General features: G+C 37.3%; 1 protein-coding gene across 1 annotated transcript in view; it reads left to right on the plus strand.

Moving 5' to 3' along the window:
• Window positions 1–5,639: 5,639 nt before the first annotated feature.
• LOC139735861 (ubiquitin carboxyl-terminal hydrolase 48-like) overlaps window positions 5,640–22,485 on the plus strand; it is a 35,455-nt gene continuing 18,609 nt past the window's right edge. The window contains exons 1-12 of the mRNA XM_071646607.1: window positions 5,640–5,841; window positions 12,180–12,300; window positions 13,113–13,172; window positions 13,916–14,003; window positions 14,498–14,597; window positions 14,926–14,983; window positions 15,944–16,068; window positions 17,427–17,535; window positions 18,160–18,293; window positions 18,791–18,873; window positions 19,369–19,551; window positions 20,796–20,900. Coding sequence (XP_071502708.1) covers window positions 5,711–5,841; window positions 12,180–12,300; window positions 13,113–13,172; window positions 13,916–14,003; window positions 14,498–14,597; window positions 14,926–14,983; window positions 15,944–16,068; window positions 17,427–17,535; window positions 18,160–18,293; window positions 18,791–18,873; window positions 19,369–19,551; window positions 20,796–20,900 — 1,297 coding nt within the window. The 5' untranslated portion in view covers window positions 5,640–5,710. The remainder of the gene's footprint in view (window positions 5,842–12,179; window positions 12,301–13,112; window positions 13,173–13,915; window positions 14,004–14,497; window positions 14,598–14,925; window positions 14,984–15,943; window positions 16,069–17,426; window positions 17,536–18,159; window positions 18,294–18,790; window positions 18,874–19,368; window positions 19,552–20,795; window positions 20,901–22,485) is intronic.

Here is a 22,485-nt window from a genome sequence, read left to right on the forward strand (position 1 = left end):
TAAGAAACAGAAGGAATAGATTAGACAAGTTGAGATTAGAAGGAAAAGAAGAGGATGAAGAGGGGAGCGGATATCGAACAGAAGGATTTAACATTTCAAACATAACATTGTTGTGATATTTTATTCCTAAATTGTCTCTTAAAAAGCAATGATAGACTTACTAACTGTCGATGTGTCAAATAAGTTGCATATAAATTTGTTTAGTTTTACCTGTTGTTGTGAACAAACATTGATGGAAGTACTAACATACAAAGGCAACTACTGATATAGCTAATGTGATTTTGATTGTTTCGGTACAGTAATTGTCAGTATTTTGTGGGAAACATATTTTACGACCAACTGCGCTCAAGAGTTTGCATTTCAGAACCTGTTAATCGAACGACACCTTCCTTTCACGTGTTTGCAGTGCTGTGATTAGTGGAAACTTAAAATTTTACTTCACTCAACGACCCATGTTCTGAGTATCGGAGTCCAATGTCAAGTCATATTTCACGTTATTAATTCAATAATGCAAACAGAGTTGCAAGTAACTTTGAAAATATACAAAATAACTATAATAAAGTAAATGAGAGTGAAATACGATTGATGAAAAGAACAAAAAAATTGTACAGAAATATAATAAATACAGATCTATTGATACACGATACAGGGAACAAAAAAAAGAGAGGAAAATATGGCGGGGGGGGGGGGAGAAATATAAGGGAGGGGGACAGTGAGAAGGACCCAAAACTGATGGAATGTGCACAGCTGTACAAAATTTAGAATGAAAGAAATACGAGTCGCATAATAACGTAATTGAGAAAAACAACGGGGGGGGGGGGGGACAAAGACGTACGGAAATATATGCATATGATAAGTGAACAAAGAATGAAGGAAAATGGAGATGAGAGCGAGAGGAGGAGAAATGAAAAGAAAGAGGGGAGAGTGAAAAGACACGTTACAGATAAAGAAGTCACGGCCTGGAAAAGGCTTATGCAGTAACTAAGGAAAGGACAATACTCTAGTCATCTAAACATGTGTCATTATAACTACAAAACTTGGTTTAAATAGATTTTTTTTTTTTACAATTTTTCACAATAAATAATTGATCCACCTTCATTTTGGGTATTTCAAGTGATATCTCATTCAGTATTTCTTTCGATGTTCACTAGGAGGGTGTAATGAAAAGGTAATGAAATTCATCACCACTTTTATTGTCATCGTAATGGGAGAAAATCTGTAATTTCTATAGGAACTTGATTCCTAGAAATTAAAGCAAAAATTCTTAGGAAAGTAGTGAATATCTTGAGGGACCCCCACCACCCCCTTCATCAATGTTTCTGTTGGTTGAGATCTGGCAAACAACGGCAGTCTGCAAAATGCAAGACAAACCAATATCTGAATTCTTTCATTCCATTTGCAATTAGAGTTAAGATCAAGAATGATATTTTATTGGCAATGGATGATAAAAAGGTATCATTTTTGGTATTGCTCGATCTAAGTGCTGCATTTGATACTATCGATCATGGGATATTAGTGAAAATATTACATTCATCTTTTGGCATGAGTGAGTCTGTCCTTGCATGGATTGAGTCTTATCTTTTTAACAGACAGCAAAAGATTATGATAGAAGATGTATTGTCAAAGAATTTTGATGTTCCATACGGGGTGTCTCAGGGGTCACGCCTTGGGCCCCTTCTTTTTACACTTTATACAAGTAATCTGATCAAGGGTATTCAATGTTGTTTCCCGAATATTTCTTGTCATTGTTACGCTGACGATACACAGTTGTATATTTCCTTCAGTCCTGATAGTGAACAACACATTGATAGTATTTCAAACTTAGAATCCTGTACATGTTATGTCCGTTCTTGGATGTCCAAACATAAGTTAATGCTTAATGATGGAAAGACTGAGTTTCTTGTTGTGGGGACACCAAGACAAGTAGCAAAGCTGGATATTAGTAAGATATCAGTTGGAGATTTGGAAGTTAAGCCATCGAGCTCTGTGAAAAACCTGGGTGTATGGCTTGATTCTCGTTTAAACATGGAGAAGCATATATCAACCACATGCAAGTCTGCTTTTTATATGTTGCATAACTTGCGTCACATTCGTAGATATTTGAGCCAGGAAGACGCTGAAACTTTTGTTCACGTATTCATTAGCAATAGGCTTGATTATTGTAATGGGCTATTGTTTGGTTTACCAGATTCACAGATAACCAAGCTTCAGCGTGTACAGAATGCATGTGCGAGACTTGTGTTCAGATCGTCAAAATTTTCACATATTACACCTGTTTTGAAGAAGTTACATTGGTTGCCAGTAAGACAGAGAATTGTATTTAAAATTTTGATACTCGTTTATAAAGTATTGTATGGTCAAGCACCTGGTTATCTATCAGAATTGATATCAATGAAATCACACTCATATTCTCATAATTTACGAAGTACACAGGATAAGTTGCTTCTAAAGCAATCTCACTTAAAAACGAAAGTAACTTTAGGGGACTGTGCCTTCAGCTGTGCTGCTCCAAAACTTTGGAATAAATTACCTGAGAAACTGAGGAAGGCATCATCTTGTTGTCTTCAAATCTTTATTGAAGACTTATCTTTTTTCAGAAGCCTTTGGTTAATTTGTTATTAATTTTCGTGTGTCTAATCAGTGACAGGAGCTCTGTTACATCACAGCGCAGTAGAGTATATTTAAATAGTAGCTGCGCTATACAAATTTGTCTAATTATTAATTAATTATTATTAGACTTTTCAATAGTACCCGTTAACTCATTAGTAGCTGAACTACCCGAGGCCGCCCGTGAGGTTGCCCCCTTTAATGGGCTACCAGAGGCCTGCCCGTCCGTTATCTGATAATTTTGTGTTTAACTGTTTCCACTGTTTTCACGCAGAATACTACTGTCATTGAGTAATTTGAGGGAGATTGGGGGTCAGCAGGAGTGTGTCGGAATTTTTTTCTGTGATGAGCGGGTCTTTTGGTGGAGTCTTATGGGCTTTCAAATGGACGAATTGTGATAGATAGGGGTCAAATTTGCGGTGATTCATGGTTTGGAATGTCAGGTTGGGGCGGTATTGTAAAACAGTGAAACTGCACTGAAGATCCCATGTTTGCTTGTTTTTAATCACCATCATTATCTTCTCAACGACAACATTATCGCCACCTTCATTATCAGCTTCACCATCATAATCATTGTAATTTTTACAGTCATTGCCACAGACGGGTCATTATCATCATCACCTGGGATCACCATCTTGGGATTTTACATACAGTTTTTGGATTTATGATGTAGGCTGATGATGTTTGATATAGATTATGTTATTTATGAGTAGCTGTTATACTTCCGCTTTCTTTTCCATTCTTATTTTTCTTTCTTTTCTCTACCGTTAATCCTCCCTTTATAATTTTTTTTCGGGCAAATTGACGTATAATTACAATATATTTGTTATCTTGTATATTTCAGTTGTAAAGTGATTATGTGCAATACACTAGTGGCAGGTAAACAGAAATGTAGATGATGATATAATCACTGATACTGTTTTCGTATGTGTTAATTTGCTTGTTGTGTTGTATTTTAAGGCGAGTTGGTTTGAGTTGTTTCAGTTTATCGCGGGCTGACATGGGGGGGGGGGTGAGACTGGGAACGTAGCAACAGGGAATGTTTCTTGAGTTTTTAACATCATGCCAATTGAGTCGCTTTTTATGCCACGTTTTTATATGATTGTTCTTTTCAGTTTGACTTTGCATGCATCTTCAGTTATTTATTATTTGTACTATTTCGTGTTCTCTCTCCCTCTCTCTCTCTCTCTCTATATATATATATATATATATATAGATAGATAGATAGATAGACACACATACATATTATACATATATGTAATATTTGTTATGCTTCGTATTTACTATGTTAAAATCCCGCACTGAATTTCCTGTATTTTTTTATTATTATTGAACGATTAAAATGAATTGAAGTGAAGTGAAGTGAATTCATTATATCTTCCAAAAACAGTTGGGATTTGTGATTAGCACAACGGAATACGGAATATGCATGAAAATTTTAGTTGCGAAACATTCAAGTGCTTGAGGTATTTCTTAAAATGAAGCTCCTGCTTGAAAATTCGATAGTGCAAACACTGGAGATTAAAATTTCTTCTACATCTATGCGCCACTCTTCCTTATAAATGTAATTTAATCTGCCGCTAACTAAACTTTTGCTTCTGCTAGAGTGAGATTAATTTTGATGCTTGATTAGCTTTGATTGTTCCAACTCTCCATGAGACCTAGGTTGTCAATAATCTACATTTGTTTTATTATATTTTGGGGTGTTATTGTCTGATATTTGTAATCGAATTAGGTTGTTTTTATAGGGTAACGTTGTGCCTTTGACTTTGCACTAATTAAGATTTCGGGGTGTCATTTTCCGATATTTGTAATAGATTTAGGTCAGTTTCACATAGGATAACGTTGGGTCTTTGAGTTTGCATTAATTACGCTAGTATTTCGGGGTGGCATTTTTCTGGGTGTCATTTTCCGAAATTTAGAATCGATTTATACGATTTTCTCATAGGATAGCGCTGTGTCTTGCAGTTTGCATTAATTAGTATTTCGGGGTGTCATTTTCCGATATTTGTAATCGATATTACTTGGTATTCACATAGGATAGACCCTAGGATAGCGTTGTGTCTTGGAGCAGGGAGATCTATGGGTGAGACCTTCCTGCTTGGAGTTTGCGTTGAGTTTGCATTAATTAGTAGTTTGGCCATCAATGATCCATTACAGTCCGTATTTCTGCGCTTCATTCTGTTCTACATTATCTGAATTTTGAAAGCAAACTAAAATCTAAACGACATCTGTTTGGTCCAAAAATATACATTTGATGATTTTTTTTTTCGAGTTATTGTTGACTGTTGAGGTGAGATGTTTGATATACTCAGTGAAGTAAAGGTGACGTTAGTCATTCTTCGATAGGATGGATTTACTTCATCGATATCTGTTTTGGGCTAGAGCGGCCTGGGAAGAGCCAGGTCCAGGTGCTGTAATTCACCCTAATTTTCACCGCTAGCGGTTTGTATTACTAGTAGTTTGCATTAATTAGTAATTTGCGTTAGTTTGCATTAATTAGTAGTTAGCATTAAGTTTGCATTGAGGTTGCATTAATTTGCGTCAGTTTGCATCAGTTTGCATCAGTTTGCATTAGTTTGCATCAGTTTGCATTAGTTTGCATCAGTTTGCATTAGTTTGCATTCATAGTTTGCGTCAATTAGTAGGACTGTTTTATTCATTATTGTTCCAACATCCCGGGAAAAAAAAAGTGGGTGAAGCAACCTGTCGAGTGCGTCTGATTGTGCGTCCTATCTGATTTTATTGAACTTGAAGACAGTCTGATTCCGGATTGTTACTGGTGTACGGCCCTCAACGTTCCCCATGAACCATTCCTCTGCTCATCTTATCCATCGAAATTTCTCGCGCGAAGAACCAATGCAATGCAAGTGGGCTATGGTTATGGATGGACGATTGTACACTACGTACTGGGGTACTGCAGAGTGCAGAACAGTACCTGCAGTGTACACACACAACGCAACTGCACCACTGCTGCTGCACTTGCGAATGCGACTTCGCTTGCGAATGCACACAAGTACACGACACAAGAGTTGAGTGGTGGTCCATCTGTGAATACCGGGACATTTTTGTTCGCTGGAATACTGTTAACACCATCTCAGAAATGCCCAGCAAGCCAACTCTTGATAAAGAAATTTGGAGATGGACGGAGACGACGGCTCCTGAGGATGTAAATGATGGACACGTCAAGACGGTTTATCGTATTAATCTTCCTTCATGTTCCTCGTCATGCAGGTAAACAGTTGCAGTCATGACAGTCATCGACATTATGGTCGAAATAAATCGAGTTGAAGCTTGCACAACATAACCAACTGCACTTGCCATGCCCTTTAAATTTAATTTACAAAGGCTGTATCACCATATACCTCCGCCAAGGAGATTACGTTTTCTACATTTGTTTTTTAGTCCAAGAGCATTAGGTCAAAAAAGGCCTAAACCTGGACATTTTTGGTAACAAGCTGATTTTTTCAGGATAGGTCCAGAAAAATGTCTAGAATAACATACTAAAAGTCCTCATGAATCCTCTTTGAGCGTTTTCTGCAATCCAAGATGGCGTCCAAAATGGCCGCCATTTCCAAAAGTTCTTATAACTTTTCAACCAGAGAACCCAAATACAAAATTTAAATGTCTAAATATATGTTTTGAAGCATGAAGAACTCGATAAAACACATATCAAGAGATGTTGATGCACGCAAGTACCGAAATCCAAGATGGCGTCCAAAATGGCCGTCATTTTCTGAAATTCTTATAGCTTTTCAGTCAGGTAACCCAATACGAAATTTAAATGTCTAACTATATGTTTTGAAGCATGAAGAACTCAATGAAACACATATCAAGAGATTTTGATGCACGCAAGTACCGAAATCCAAGATGGCGTCCAAAATGGCCGCCGTTTTCTGAAATTGTTATAGCTTTTCAGCCAGGTAATCTAAATACAAAATCTAAGTGTCTAGATATGTTTTGAAGGATGAAGAACTCAATAAAATACATATTAAGAGATGTTGACGCACACAAGTACCGTAATCCAATATGGCAACCAAAATGGCCACCATTTCCTGAAATTCTTATAACCTTTCAACTAGAGAACCCAATACACAATTTAAGTGTCTTTACAAGTTTCGAAACATGAATAACTCAATAAAATACATATTAAGAGATTTAGACGCACGCATGTACTGATTTTAACTCTCAAGCTCTTCCTAATATGGAAAATGGGGTGCAAAATGTCACAATTTTATCTCACAATTATGTAAATAAATGTCAATATATTTTATAAGAAACTTTTTATTTAAAATATAGTCCTTATGTGTAAAGTATACGAATAAAAGCATTTGCATGTTAACCTCAAGGAGTGTGTCCTTGTTACGAGAGAAATATTTCACCAACAGATTTGTTGCTAAACAGAAAGCCTACTAGAAGGCAATATCTGTTTACCACATGGTCTATTTTCGTCACCTTAAGCACATGAGATGAAAATTTAGCGCTAGCCCCTTTTTACTACCAATGCATTTGATGTCTACCATGAGGTGAGTTCCACTTGAAACTGTCAGCTATCACTTGAGAAGTAAAAACAATTCTTTGAAAAGCAAAGTTACTGGTACATGGAGGATGGATACTCCTCTACCACACGAGGGACCTTTTTTCTTTCTTGTTTTTACTCGAAAGTGAAATACATAGTGCAAACGTTTGGTAAGATATTGAATTATTTCCATCAAAGAGTAGGAAATTGGATATAAAGTAGTATTCAGGGAAATGGGCAATATGATTATGGAAGGGTGTGGAAGGGGGGGGGGGGGGAGTCCCCTCCCCCTCCCCCCCCCCCAACATGAAGGAGATTTTGCATTTTCAGACCTGATATTCAGACATCTGATCAAGGAGCTACGAGCTCCTTGATCTGATGCACCCTATTGGTGAAATATTAAATTTTCGTTTCCATCAAAAAAGGAACAAAAAGATATACAATCATAGAAGTGCGCGGTTATAGGGTTGCCTGCTCCCACACGAGGGAAAATTTCGTATTTTCGGACTAGAAATTCACAGAGCTGTTGCATCCATTTGGTGAAATACCCGATATTTTTTTTCTACTTGAAAACGTTAGGAAAAATATATATTCAGGAAAGTGTCGGGGAGGGAGAAGTGTGAGAGGAGAATACTCCTTCCCATACCTCGGAAATTTTTGGATTTTCCAATTTGAAATTCAGAGATTTAGCGCACTCTTTGGTGAAATATCTGAGATTTGTTTTTGTCCTAAAAGTAAGAAAATATGAAGAGCTTGTTCGCAAAAACCGATAAGTCTATATATTTTCCAAATGGAGATATTTGCGATTAAAGGTCAAGAAAAATAAAGAGAATAATGAGAAAATTTTTGCTTCTTTTTACCATAACTTAAAAAATGTACCTTTATGTAGTCACCAATATATCATTTAAAAGGTATTATTTTGTACTTCATTACAGAGACCGTACCTCAAAATCTTCAAAAATGGACTTATCGGTTTTTGCAAACAAACTCTTCATATATACTTATGGAAATATGCGGGGGAGGTGTATGAGGTGATGCACCTTTCCACAAAATGGAGATTTTTTTTTTTTTAGATTACAAGTTTCATGGTGCGCTCTGTTGGTGAAATACTAGATTTTTGTTTCTATTAAAAAGTGTAAGTAGAATAAAGACTAGAATATTCAAGGCAATGAGCTAGTAGATGATGGGGGGGTCACTTTCGACTGGAGGGAGTTTTGCATTTCGATGATCGTCGTTAAAACGGCCTAATGCACCTTTGGCGTTATATAGAGAAAATTATCCATCCTCGAAGAGTAGATAATAATAGTCTCAATATCCCCATCCTCCACCGAAACGAGGGAGCTTTTACACTTGAATAGAAATGAAATAATTATATCATTTACACACATTAATTTTGATGGAATATTTGGGAATTGTTAATCAAAAGGGGAATTTAATATATATTGGGGGAAGTGAGCGGGTGAAGAGTTAGGGCAAATTACCCTTCAATATGAGGGAACTAACTTTTGCATTTTGTAAGTGAAAGATCTAGTGCACACTTTTTGATGACAGATTCGGAAATTTGTTAATCTCAAAAGTGTACAAAGTCTATGGAAAGGGGCCGAGCGAGGGACGTTTAGTATCTTTATGATTGCAACTGAATGACAAAGTGCTGAATGACAAAGTGCAAATACTTCAGGTTGACTACTTGGAAAATAATGATGTACAGGCCACCACCTTCCCCAAGGAGGAGGGGGGGGGGGGGGTGCATCCAACCCAACCTATACCTGTTTTGTGCACATTGTGTGCACTTCCCCCAATATATATTGGGGGAAGTGAGCGGTTGAAGAGTTAGGGCAAATTACCCTTCAATATGAGGGAACTAACTTTTGCATTTTGTAAGTGAAAGATCTAGTGCACACTTTGTGATGACAGATTCGGAAATTTGTTAATCTCAAAAGTGTACAAAGTCTATGGAAAGGGGCCGAGCGAGGGACGTTTAGCATCTTTATGATTGCAACTGAATGACAATGTGCTGAATGACAAAGTGCAACTACTTCAGGTTGAATACTTGGAAAATAATGATTGTACAGGCCACCACCTTCCCCAAGGAGGAGGGGGGGGGGGTGCATCCAACCCAACCTATACCTGTTTTGTGCACATTTAAGGGAAAGATTCCTCTGGACCTTTTGAGTTGTTGAATCTCGAACATTATGTTGAATTTCTTTGTCTCTTGAAACAGGCTAAAAACAGCAATTTTTGATAAACAAACGGCAGCCATTTTGGGCAACATTTTGTTTTCGGGAAGAACTCACGTGGTTTTATTTGTAGTTATGTGCCTCATGATCTGTAAATAAGTATTTCGTTGGGTTCCTTAATGTCTTAAAATATATATGTATACATTTAAGTGCGTATCGCGATTACATAGGTGCAGGGTTATGAGAAAAACAGGAAATGGCAGCCATTTTGGACACCATTTTGGATTTCTGATAGTGCTCAAGTGCTTTATTTGTGTTTCAAAATCTCTGAATAAGTATTATATTTGGTTCCTTGAGACTCAAAACGTATATTTCGACATTCCAAGTGTGTACAGTTGAAATCTACTTGCAAAATTATGAAAAAAAAATCAGGAAATGGCGGCCATTTTGGACGCCAAAAATGGCCGCCATCTTGGATTACGGTACTTGTGAGCTTCAACAACTCTTAATATGTACTTTATTGAGTTCTTCATCCTTCAAAAGATATCATGTAGACATTTAAATTTTGTATTTAGGCTACCTGGCTGAAAAGTTATAAGAATTTCAGAAAATGGCGGCCATTTTGGACGCCATCTTGGATTTCGGTACTTGCATGCATCAACATCTTTTGATATGTATTTCATTGAGTTCTTCATGCTTTAAAACATATATTTAGACATTCAAATTTTGTATTTGGGTTCTCTGGTTGAAAAGTTACAAGAATTTCTGGAAATGGCGGCCATTTTGGACGCCATCTTGGATTGCGGAAAATGCTCAAGGAGGATTTATGAGGACTTTTAGTATGTTATTCTAGACATTTTTCTGGACTTATCCTGAAAAAATCAGCTTGTTACCAAAAATGTCCAGGTTAAAGCTAATACTCTTGGACTATTTTCGCTTGTTGTTAAGATAACCGATTTAGTTTGCACGGTTTGAAAGCGAGATATTCAGAGTGGAAGGTGCGAGTTTCTCAATTTTTCTCTCTCTCAGACTACAATTACAAATGACTAATAATGAGATGTAAACTTAAAGTTTTTAACTTGGTTTATAGATGACAGATTCGCCAATACTGTTACTAGAAATAGTCCCTCTGGTTCCTTTTTTCCCGACATGTTTGTTAATTTACAGATCAGCAGTTGCGATCTTAACATTTAATAACAAATTTTATTAGTAGGCCTACCTAACAGTTAGGCCTAACTGTTGTAGAGGGAGACAAATTGAAACTCCGTACACCTAACAGTAACACAACAGTTAGATCTAGTTTATTTGTAAAATTATTGATGAGCAGAAAAAAGTGATTTTGGTGGTGATCCAGATCCAAATGACCAAGGAAGCAAGGATCCAGCCCGAATGACAAGTTGTCATAGAGGTGACAAGCTACTGAAATCCTTGCATCTGATTGGCTGAGAGCTAATTTGTCATAGAAATGTGGCAGTTGTCACTGATGACAAGTTTTATGAAAAGGGCCCGAACTTGGACTTAGCTACCAACAGTGCACTCCCATTATCACTAACGGTTAACTTGGTTATACTTATAGTGAAATTCTTGTGACAACGAAATTAGAATTCGGGGGTGGTATTCTGAAATCCTTCCTAGGAAGAAATTTCTTCCTAAGTCAGGATTTTTTCCTAAGTGGTATTCTGAAAATCTTCCTAAGTTTCTTCCTAAGTCAACTTAGGAAGAAATTTAGGAAAGGGGCGGAGATTATGCAAATGAGGATGAGATATGCAAATTTCTGACTTAGGAAGAAGTTGGTATTCTAGAATGCACTTAGGAAAGAATTTTAGGAAAATATTTAGGAAAGCTCCACCCCTGTCCTAAGTACGTTGTTAAGAATAGCAAACTGCAAGCATCGTGATAGGCGCGCTTGTCAGTCATTGCGCGCACATGTACTTTGATGCGCGAAATGAGCGTGAGAAAGGGGACATGCCGCGCCCTCGTGTATTTGACCCTACGTCATAGTAATATGCGATTGTCATTGGCAGACATCGGTTAGTTCCTTTAATGATACGGCATTTCGTATTGGCTTAGGAAAGGACGTGGGCGGGAATAAGGATGGCCTAATTTGCATTAAGAAGTGCCTAGGAAGAAATTTCAGAATACCAATTTTGTCTTTCCTAGGCACTTCCTAAGTTTCTGACTTAGGAAGAAACTTAGGAAGAAACTTAGGAAGATTTTCAGAATACCACCCCAGGTCCCCAAATGATCATCTTTGTATCTGTGTGTACTCTACTGTTATAGCGAAAGAAAAACACTATAACACTATAACAGGAGTACCAGTATAGTATTAGTAAGTCTACTCTCATCGACTACTACAGTAGGTCCTACCTATTTCTAGATCGACCACCCTCGCGCAATGGATTTCTTGCACATAAAATCAAAGCAGATGTGGGACGGGGTGCATTACGCTGGAACATTCAAACATCAATACAAATCAAGAGAAATTAGGGAGATGCAGGTAAATAACCTGAGGAAACAGGAGGAAGAAGAATTAAAGAAAATCCTCTTGGGTAATTAACAATTATTGTTAACACATATTTGCCCATTCATTGGATTTACATACTTTTCAATGGGAAAACGGGCCGTTGATTAAAATGGTGAGCTTGCGTCGGTGTACAGTAAAAAATGTGAATTGTGTTTGTCTTCTCAAGTGAAATGAAATTAAGGTGAAACTGAGGGATATTTTCTAGATACAAGGTATTTAATCAAGAAGTAGATGATGAATAGTAGGTCCAACTATATACTTAAAAGGGATGTTCCATAAGGATGTCACTGTCAGTTTGTTCTGGTAGACATCTACTCAAACTGAACTTTTCTCTCTCTTACTGATTTACCAGGCGAAACTGTCGAGGCAACCCAAACTGCCTCGTGAACCTCGGAGAGAAAGATTGGCTGAAGGAGATCAGTGATGACCACTGGCATCAAATCGATGACCCCGAAGAGGAGAAGAGAAAGGAGGTAAGCACTGATTCTACCTCCCATAAACAAAGACATCAGAATTATTACCTTGATTTTTACATATAATTATATGCAAAAGCTCCTATTGCTTTGTGAAAATTAGAATACAAATTACAATTTTGTATTTTATAATTTCGGCACTTATAATTGATGTGCTGCAACACATGTAGGTCAGAAGTCGGTCAGAGGTCTTATCAAGGTGGTAATACCCAGTATTCCAGTGCAACGTCAAGGTTTCTGCATAATATTATGTGTTTATGGTGCTGAATATGAATGCTTCTCAGCTGTATCATAAAGGGTGTATGAGAAACCTACTATTAGCACATGTACAACCATTATGGCCAATTTCTGGACGCTGAATCATTGAGAAATGTTATGCTCTAGTAGTCATTTTTCATCTTTTCTCTCCTAATAGATGAGCACCTTGTGATATGATGATCGTGATGTTAGTTACTGATTCACTGATTCAGAATGTGTACCATTAAGTTAGCCAAGAGTACCGTTTCTGTTGCTTGCTTATTCTAGTGACATCACTGTAAAAGTGTATGTTGAGTGCAAAATTCAGTGACCTCAATACTTTATACAAGGTGCCAAGGGATAATGCAGGGCAATAGTCATTTCATATATTTGTTTTAGATACACAAATCTGAAAATTACAATGAATCCAATGTGATATTTGATTCACTCTGTTTTCTGTCAATTCTTGACATTTTCTCTCATCCTGTTTGATATGATGAACATATTCATGGTGGTGTGAGATGATCCATACAATTACTCCTTTTTGTCTGTGTGTATTTTTGAATGGCATACAGGATGAGTTGGTTGGCCTGAAAAACCTTGGTGCGACATGCTATGTCAACACTTTCCTTCAGGTAAGTCTTTAATGTTGAATATTAAATCAATGTGTCACCATTTACTGTAAAACCATCTTAACCAAATAATTTGCAAGAGGAAATTTTCGCAAATTGGAGCTGACTGCCTTCTGAATGTAATTAAATTTTCTCAAATTGCTAATGGCAGTCAGTGCATATAGTATATAAGCAAGAACTTTTGCTTGCATTTTAATTTCCCGAATCTTGGCTCTAGCGAAATCAATATGCATGCAAAAAAAGAGCAAGTTGTCTCATTTGTGCAAGTTTTGATAAAATTTTCACAGGCTTTTTGCTTTATGTCAGTGCAGTGAAGTCATTCTCTTTTGAGAAGGAAAACAAAAATCACATGAGGTCTCTTTTTCTTTTATGATAATTGAACCATTCACATGACCCTTTAAGTGCTGTAAATTAATTATTTGTCGATTGAGAAAATGAGAAAATGGATCAGTCTTTCACTTCATTGTGATGATTTTGTGCATTGCTTTTTTTGCCTCTGCTACAATATTTTTAGAAATGAATAATGTAATCCTTAATTTGGCAACTAGAGTTGAGGCAAAAGGCATTGGTGGATGGGCATTACATGGTAGAAAATGGAGCATTTATATTTGTGTTGCAAACTGAGAGCAGTTGGGTACACATTTTGGAATCAGTGTGGTCCATATGATGTGCTGATTAAATGTTATGATTCAAATGTCATGTTCAGTCAAGGAGTGTCTGTGTAATGTGTTGCTGCTTTCCTACAGGTTTGGTTTCACAATCAGAGATTCAGGGAAGCGCTGTACCAGTGGAGACCCCTTGATAGAGAATGGGCCAGGGATGAGTCAGCTGATGGTGAGATACTTTGATAGATACTAGTACCAGTCTAGAGTCTTCTTGCCTGCTTGGGAAATATTTCATCAAAACATTCCACAGCTAGTGTACAAAATCATTCTGGTCATTTTGTCTGGCCTCATCGGGAGAAGGAGAACAAAAAGTTACAAACACAGGAGAATAGTGCTGATATGCACTGTGTGTAAACAGTGAAGAGTCTGATTATTATCTTGATGTACAGTTAGTGTAAGGCTAAAGTCTGACTGTCTGCCTGATGGGAGACTCATGTAAATTATTCGCAGAGCACATTAAAATCAAACCTAGAATTGATAGTGTAAACTTCAAAAATCTTGAGATGATTGAAAAATGAAAATCTATTTTTCTGATGTTTTGTAGCAGTATGTGCTATTTGTCTTCCTACAGCATGTAGTGGTAAGCATTCTCAGTAGAGGGTGAGTGAAGGAGCTGATGACCGCTGTATTGTCTATGTGTTTGACCGTTTTGTGCATGTCCAGAGAGGACGGTAGCTGCCCTGCCAGAGGCTGAGCTCCAGCCGTCCACAATCTGTGGTCACCTTCAGCTGCTCTTTGCCCTCCTCCAGTTCAGTAGGAGAAGGTAAGATGCGCATCAGAAAGCGAGTGATGCATTCGTCATCAGGGGATGTCCCTTTCATTGTACAAAATATATCTACAATCCCTTTTGAAAATGTGCCGACACCTTGCGCAGATGTGTTCATGTGTCAATTTTCTCCAGCTCCTAGTGCCACGAAGGTCAACAAGATTATAATTTTTTTTTTCTCTGTAAATTCACAGCTTGATAATTTTTCATTGTAAAATCAATAATTGAATGTTTGGTGTGAATTCTTTCATGCTATTCACTACTATTTAAACATTACTCTATTTTGAAAATGCATATAATTTGTGTCTTGATTGATTTATATTAGGTACATAGATCCAGCAAATTTCATCAACTGCTTGGGACTGGATGCAGCTCTGCAACAGGCAAGTTTTGGCAGCAGTTGAAAAAAATGCAACAAAATATTGTATGGGATAGACAAAATACTGTATAAGCTGTTATTTTTGCATACAGATATTTTCGCAAACGATGAGGTCACAGACATTTTCACAAAATGTTTTTGCGAATTGACACTGGGGCTTTCGCAATTGTACTATCCGCCTAGTGCATGGTGACATTTTTGTGTGTCGTTTAATTCACAGTCCAGCAGTGATTCACAAAAATTAAACCCTTGCGAATATAACAGCTTACACAGTACCAGTCACAGTGCCATGATAGGAGTCATATTTTGACTCTCAGAAAGTCATCGCATGTGGATAGATGCTAAATTTTCAGATCTAATTTTATGATGGTAGTGATCCTGAATTGACCATTTATATATGTATGATGAAACACATAGCTAGAGTCCTGGTGATGAAAATGAAAAGAGAACATGTGGTTGTAATTGCATTTCTACTGATTTATGGTACATGGACCTACTGATGTAATCCTGCAAGGAAGAAAGAAGAAGAACAGTTTAACTTAAGTAGTTTTGATTTCCTATCAGTTTCTAAGAGATTACATTATACTGGGGCTCATTTTTACATTTGTCGAGTTTGAGAAACTCATCTCCCACAACTAAAACCGGAGCTAAAGTAGTCACGTTTCCTTGGCATTTAACTGTCTGAGCTCAGCATGTGGCAAATGCAGAGATAATAGTTATGGTGCCATTTTACTATGGCAAGAACTTGGTGAAAAATCTTTTTTAGAAGAAATGACTTTTTCTTGTAATCATTTGAGATGGAGAGGAGAGGACTACAAAAATCCTTAATTCAAAAGCTATGTAAGATATGTTTTTTTATATGAGTTATATATATATATTTTTTTTGGAAAGATATTTCATCTGATTGAGATTTGGCATGCTGTAATGATCCATGCCTTTTGTGCCCTTTGACCCCGACTCTCAGGATGCCCAAGAATTTAGCAAACTCTTCATTTCCCTGCTGGAGAGCACACTACGGGAGCAGCCCAACCCACTCGTTGGCAATGTCATTGAGCAGCAGTTCAGTGGGCAGTACTCATACGTGACAAGGTAGGATCCTCCACTCTGTACTTGGCTTGGACTTGATAGAAAACAGTATAGCCATGCAAACAGAGCCGTAAGAATTTTACCAAATTCCTAATCACGGATTGTATAACGTGTTGTCATGTATATCAAGAGTAGGCAGTGATGTCATGTCCCACATACTGTATATGCCATATATTTCACAGGATTTAATTTTTGTAAATTTTGAGTCTGGTGCTATTTGCGAATATAACCACACTCAAAAATATTAATTCTGATGCTGACATTATAGTGATGCACACATGAACATTTCTCCTTCCTTTACTGTCTTCCAGGAGTGAGGAAGTTCCGATTTGTGAAAAATTTGACCCAGTTACTTAAATTTGCCTATACACTAACTCTCCCGTTTAAGTAGTATCATTACATCATTCATTTTGTCAGTTACTTAGCACCAACACCCAAGCAACTCTCCCCTGTGCAAAGTGATTAATTTGCTACCTTTGTAGAATGATTTGATATGAGGGATACACTTTCTTTGTGTGACATCATGGTGCAAAAGATAATGTAGTGAAATGTCTTTCGTGCAAGCAAATTGGATTTTGTATGGTCACGACATCATCACAGTATCGTATTTTTATGTATGACTCTCGCAGGTATCACTGGTCAGGGAAAATGTGTGAAAGTGTGAAATTCCATCACAGTTTTTCTTCGATTTGCCTAAAACTCTCACTGCTCTGCTTTTGTTTAGATCACTTTAGACTGTTTACTGAAGTTGTCTTGAGCATGAATGGAATTTGTAAATCTGTGGTACAAAATATCCAGACTATTGGAGCATGGGAGAATGACAGGGCAGATATTTGTCACCTTTGTTAACATTCAGAGAAATTTTGAATTAAACTGTGAGATTTCACAACTGTCCCATAGGACAGTATGAACAAGTCTGGTAATCAATTTCCTCAATGCAAAAATTATGTGAAGACACAGGGCTGAAGATAATCCACTGTTTTATACTCATTAGTGTGATTAGGCATGATTTGAGAAGATGTGAAGCCATTTGTGTGTGTTCTGTCCATGTTTGCTGAAAGTACTGCTGATGTTGATGGCCCACTATATGAGTGTGAAATCCCTGTTTTTCATCTATGACCAAGAATACTCTCACATGATTTCTTTTCCTGTTTGTTCCTATCCTGGTTTTGTAAATGTGTTAGTCTGCTGCCAGACACTGTCTGTTTCATATAACTCTGGGATCAACTGCATGGCAGCCGTTGGCTCATATTTTAGAGCATTTCAGCTGGACACAAAGTTATCACTGTCAACAAGGAAGGTCATTCTTACATTATGAAATCACAGGGCATTTGTACCATTTGTGTGTTTTGAACTCCCAGGTGTAACAGCTGCGGCAACAGCTCCGAGAGACCGTCACAGTTCTATGAACTTGACCTCAACATCAAAGGTCATAAGCATTTAGAAGACAGTCTAACAGAGTTTCTGAAGGTAAGAAATCAAATAAACAAAACACTGATTACAAGACTATATCTGCCTCTGTTTAAAGGTCTTTCGTCACTGGAAATTGATTGTAGCAATACAGGTTTTAGGACCTTTAGTATTCAAGAGTCCTATCCTGTTTTTTTAAAGAGATAGGCGATCTATCATTTCATGACGGTATGAAATGGATGAAGAGTATTGTGACCTCAGCACTGAATGCCTGAGAATTAAATATAGCATGTGAACTTGTCCAACTACTGTTAGCAATGATATGACTTGGTGTGTGGATTAGCTTGACTCAGAAGTCTGCTATCAATATGATGACTTAAATTCAGTACTCTTTGCATTGTTGAAAATGTAGTGGCAGGTAGTTTATTCTCAAGTAATCAGTAGATTTTTATTTTTTCATGTAATGGAGATTATGTCACGCTTTGTATCACAAGGAATTTATCACCCTCACGGTATGCACTGTGTATGCACTGTGTATGCAATGACACTGCAAAGTCACAGGAGAAAGCAATATTGGAACAAGAGACAGTCATTCTTTATTAATGTGCTGTTTCTCTAGGCATCAAGTAATGTCACAATTTTTGTTTGTTTGTTTTTTCTCTCTTCAAAACATATCCTTTGCAGGAAGAAAAACTTGAGGGCGCTAATCAGTACTTGTGCGAGAGGTGTAACTGCAAACAAAACGCCACACGCTGTATCAAGCTAAAGACGCTACCACCTGTGCTGAATATCCAACTCCTTAGATTTGTGTTTGACAGGTTAGCGTCTGTGAAACGTGTTTTCATATATTCTCATCCAATGTTTCATGTGACAAAATCGTGAAGGTCATGCTTATTATAAAAGAAGGCTTATCAGAGTTAACTCAGTCAACTTAGTAAGAGACACAGCTCAGGAATTTTTTGATGTATCTTGCCTCATTGTATGTATAACATGCCTCATATACCGGTACATACCATAATAAAGTGTTGCAATTGATGTGACGATATGATCCTAAACCTGTTCCATGAAACTTATTGTACAGGTTTGAAAAAGGTACACCTAGTGATGTCACATTGCTGAATGTACTCTTCAGTAATAAGGCACCTAAACAGAATAAAGTATTAAATGACAAAAATGGCAACATTTGTAGCTGTATTACATGCAAGGTCTTGAGAGGAAACACCCAAAATTCAAGGTGAAGAATGATTGTAGCGATACTATTCCTGTTTTCTGATGTGATCCTTGGTATTGCATGTTCTTTGATTGGTCATGGCAGGCACAGTGGGACCAAGAAGAAACTCAACAACTTCCTCCAATTCCCTGAGGAGCTGGACATGTCCAAACATCTGCCCAGAAGAGGTATCAGTCAAGACCACTTTCTTTCTGGAGATCTATATCATTAAACTTATCTCCCATGAGAGTTATGTGACAAGAGAATTGGACTAGGTTATGAGAATTTTTATGGACAATTTTACAGTGGCCGAAGTAGGGTACAGAGTACTCATTGAAATCCATGCCATGTTCCCTAATATTTCAACTTTTAAATTCATACATCCTGCAACATCATATTGCATCTACTTCATTTTCCTCTGTAACTGATCAGTGTGTCTTTCGTCAGAGAAATACATTTTTCATATTTGCCTTGTTTAGGAGCTGGCATTTCTATGTGTTTGATTATCATATGTCTTGCCAATATAGCACTCCTTCTCTTGAACAACATTTTTATTTTGCCTCTTTTTAAAGTGAAGATTTAAAGTCAGGCTAGTATTTGATGAAAAGTTAAGTCTCTGATGGATGTATCCTTTAGCAGAAAACCAAATATAAAGCCACCTACACATTGCTTAACATTCTCAGAGAAGCAGACAGTCTATGACCTGCAGGCCGTGTTAATACACCGAGGCCCCACTGCGTACTCTGGACACTACATCGCCCACATCCGTAGCCATGGCGACAGTGGGGCGTGGTTCAAGTTTAATGATGAGGAGATCCAGAAGATGGAGGGAAAGAATCTGAAGCTTGGCTCAGAGGATGAGCTTGGTGAGTTGTCAGGAATGAAAGAAGTAGTTCTTGTATTTCCATGCTTACCAGGCAGGATTTGGTGTATTGCTTTGGAGTAGTCAGTATGGAGTAGTCTATGATTTTAAAAACTCACTACAAAGAGACAAAACAATTTTCAAGAATCTCTGAAAGTTGGCATTCACCGCCCAGAGCTCCAGGAAATGTAACTTCAAATATATCACTGCATATTGTGGAAATGTTAAAGGTAGGGGATGCCTTTTACAGACCTCCCAAAATGCAGCAAAACATTAAATATGAACCTCAGGGGACTTGTTTAGGCCACTGCTTAGAAATTTGGAAGTCAACAGTTATCTAAAATTTGAATAATGCACAAAACTCAACTACTCAGTAGTTCTGTGTGTCAGCCACACTTAAGCCTTTTTGTTGCATTCTTCTGTATTTGTGATCTATAAACACAAATCTAAAAGTACAAGAGCTGATGTAATAACATATAGAGTGTGTGGTAAGAATGTATATAGAAATGTTTGTAAGTGTTGATGAACTTTCTTCACAAAATATACATGATGGACACACATGTAGTACATGGGTCTGCAAAGGTAGCCTAGTAATGTACTGGAATTTACGGTGAGCCCCGAAAACAATTCAATTCAAAATCTAACCGTCAAAAAAATGTTCTAAATGTTACCTTCCACTTTCAATACTTTATGGGAGTTTCTAAAATGATATTCTCTTCAACATACCACTGTATTTATACAACTCTTCATTTAAGGCGTGCAAATGGGATTCCCTACCTTTAAGACAAACGAACACATCAAGCAAGGAACAAACACACAAGCAGTCAATAAACAGAATAAGTTACAAAACTTTAACAAATTCGTACGAGTACACACTTTGACCAAACTTTATAGATGTTGTACAAATGGTATCTGAGATAATGTTGTAATCATGGATGGAGTTACCAAATCTCACCAACTTACCTGGGGACTCCATAAAGTTACTTGTCTTCAGTCTGTCCTGTTCTACAGAAAGTGCATAAAGCATTTAATATCTGACATGTCATATTTGATATTGTTTATTGTTCATACCAGGACACTATTTTCTTAAGCACTTCTGGTTCTTAACAACCTGAAAAAAATCCAGCAGTAGGGGTGCAAGTATCTAGACAACAGACGCAGTAAACTCCTGTATTACCAATGATCTCACCCTGTCAGCTAGTGACCACTGATTCACATCTTCCTAATGATACATGATCTGTTTGACAGCTGCAGGTCAGAAGGAGGGGAGACGTCCCAAGGTACCCAAAGGAAGCCATGCGTCAAAGAATGCTTATATGCTGGTCTACACACTCAGACCAGGACCACAGCAAGGTAAGGAAATATAGCTAGCTCCATGATATTGCCTTTTTTCATCTTTCCCTATTCAAAGCCAAAGACACATCACAAAAGGCCACACATTGTCCATCCCATGACTATTGACTTATACTTGTCTCAACATCACTAAATGTTGCAGATGGTGTTTTAAAAGATGGCCTCGCAATTATCCATGATGATATGTTATTCAGATGGTGCCTCATGGATCCATTTTTATGCCTCCGCCACGAAGTGGTGCCGGAGGCATTATGTTTTTGGGTTGTCCATCCTTCTGTCCGTCTGTAATGAATTTTGTGGACAGCGTAACTAAAAAACCTTTTGAGGTAACCTAATGGAACTTGGCATGTATGTGTATTAGGGGATGAAGTTGTGTCTATCAACTTTTGGGCGCACATGCTCAAGGTCAAAGGTCAAAAGGTCAAGGTCAAATGCTCAAAATTTCACTATTTCCCCCATGTCTATGCAATGCCTACAGATATTATTTTGAAGCGTAAGTGTATACATGTATTACCCAATTAAGATTCTCTGGTGAAAATGTGGGTCATGAGGTCAAAGGTCAAAAGGTCAAGAAAAATGTTAAATTTTCACTTTTTTCTCCATATTTTGGAAATGGTTCAAGGTATCTTCATGGAACATAGTATATATATGCATGTACTGACTGGCAGTGATTATCTAGGGAAATGTGGGGTCAAAGGTCAAGGGCAACACTTCAAAATTTCACTATTTCCCTCATATTAATGTAATGCCTGCAGGATTATTATTTTTTTTTGTGTGTGTGTGTGTGTGTGTATGCATGTATAACCCAATAGAGATTCCCTTGGGAGTTTTTTTTTTTTTTTTGCCAAAAAGGTCAAAGGTCAAAAATCAAGTGAAAGTGCTGAACTTTACTTCTTCCTCCATATCTTGGAAGTGGCTAAAGTTATCTTGAAACTTATTACATATTTATGCATGTTCTGCCTGACAGTGATTCTCTTATGAATTTTAGGTCAAGGGTCAAAGGCCAGATGAAAATGGTAACAATTTACTATTCAATACAGAAATTGCACTTTTCCTTCGTACCTTGAAAATTACTCAATGCATAAACTTATGAAAGGGTCAGAGTCAAGTAAAAGTCCTAAAATTCCCCAAATACATGCTCTCCCATTCATCCAATTAAACCTAGGTCAAGGAAGGTGAACATTCAACACATTTGTGACAAACATGTCATTTTGATATTTTGCCAATTTTGTGATAATGTAATCACACATTGTCCGCATGTACTATAGACCAATTAGGAGATTCATGCATTATGGCGGAGGCATACCAGTCGCCATAGCGACATTTCTAGTTATTTATGTTATTTCTTTTCTTTTGAAGGGGACACTGTATATTCATTCAGCATGATGAGTCCTAAAGGCAGACCTCCCAACCATTCTGAATTTGGAGGAAAGAATCTGAATGTTGACCGTTGCCAGCTCTTGTTTCAGTGGGAGTTTCCTATTTTTCTTGATAATTTTACTACAAATTTTACTATAATATTTCACTTCTATGGGAACTGCTCTTTCTTTCCTACTTTTGACCCAAAGCATCCTTATTTTTTCAG

This window comes from Diadema antillarum, unplaced genomic scaffold (assembly GCF_040938485.1).
Source record: "Diadema antillarum isolate AM-2024a unplaced genomic scaffold, OU_Dant_1.0 seq00000604_RagTag, whole genome shotgun sequence".
In the NCBI taxonomy this organism is placed as follows: Eukaryota; Metazoa; Echinodermata; class Echinoidea; order Diadematoida; family Diadematidae; genus Diadema; species Diadema antillarum.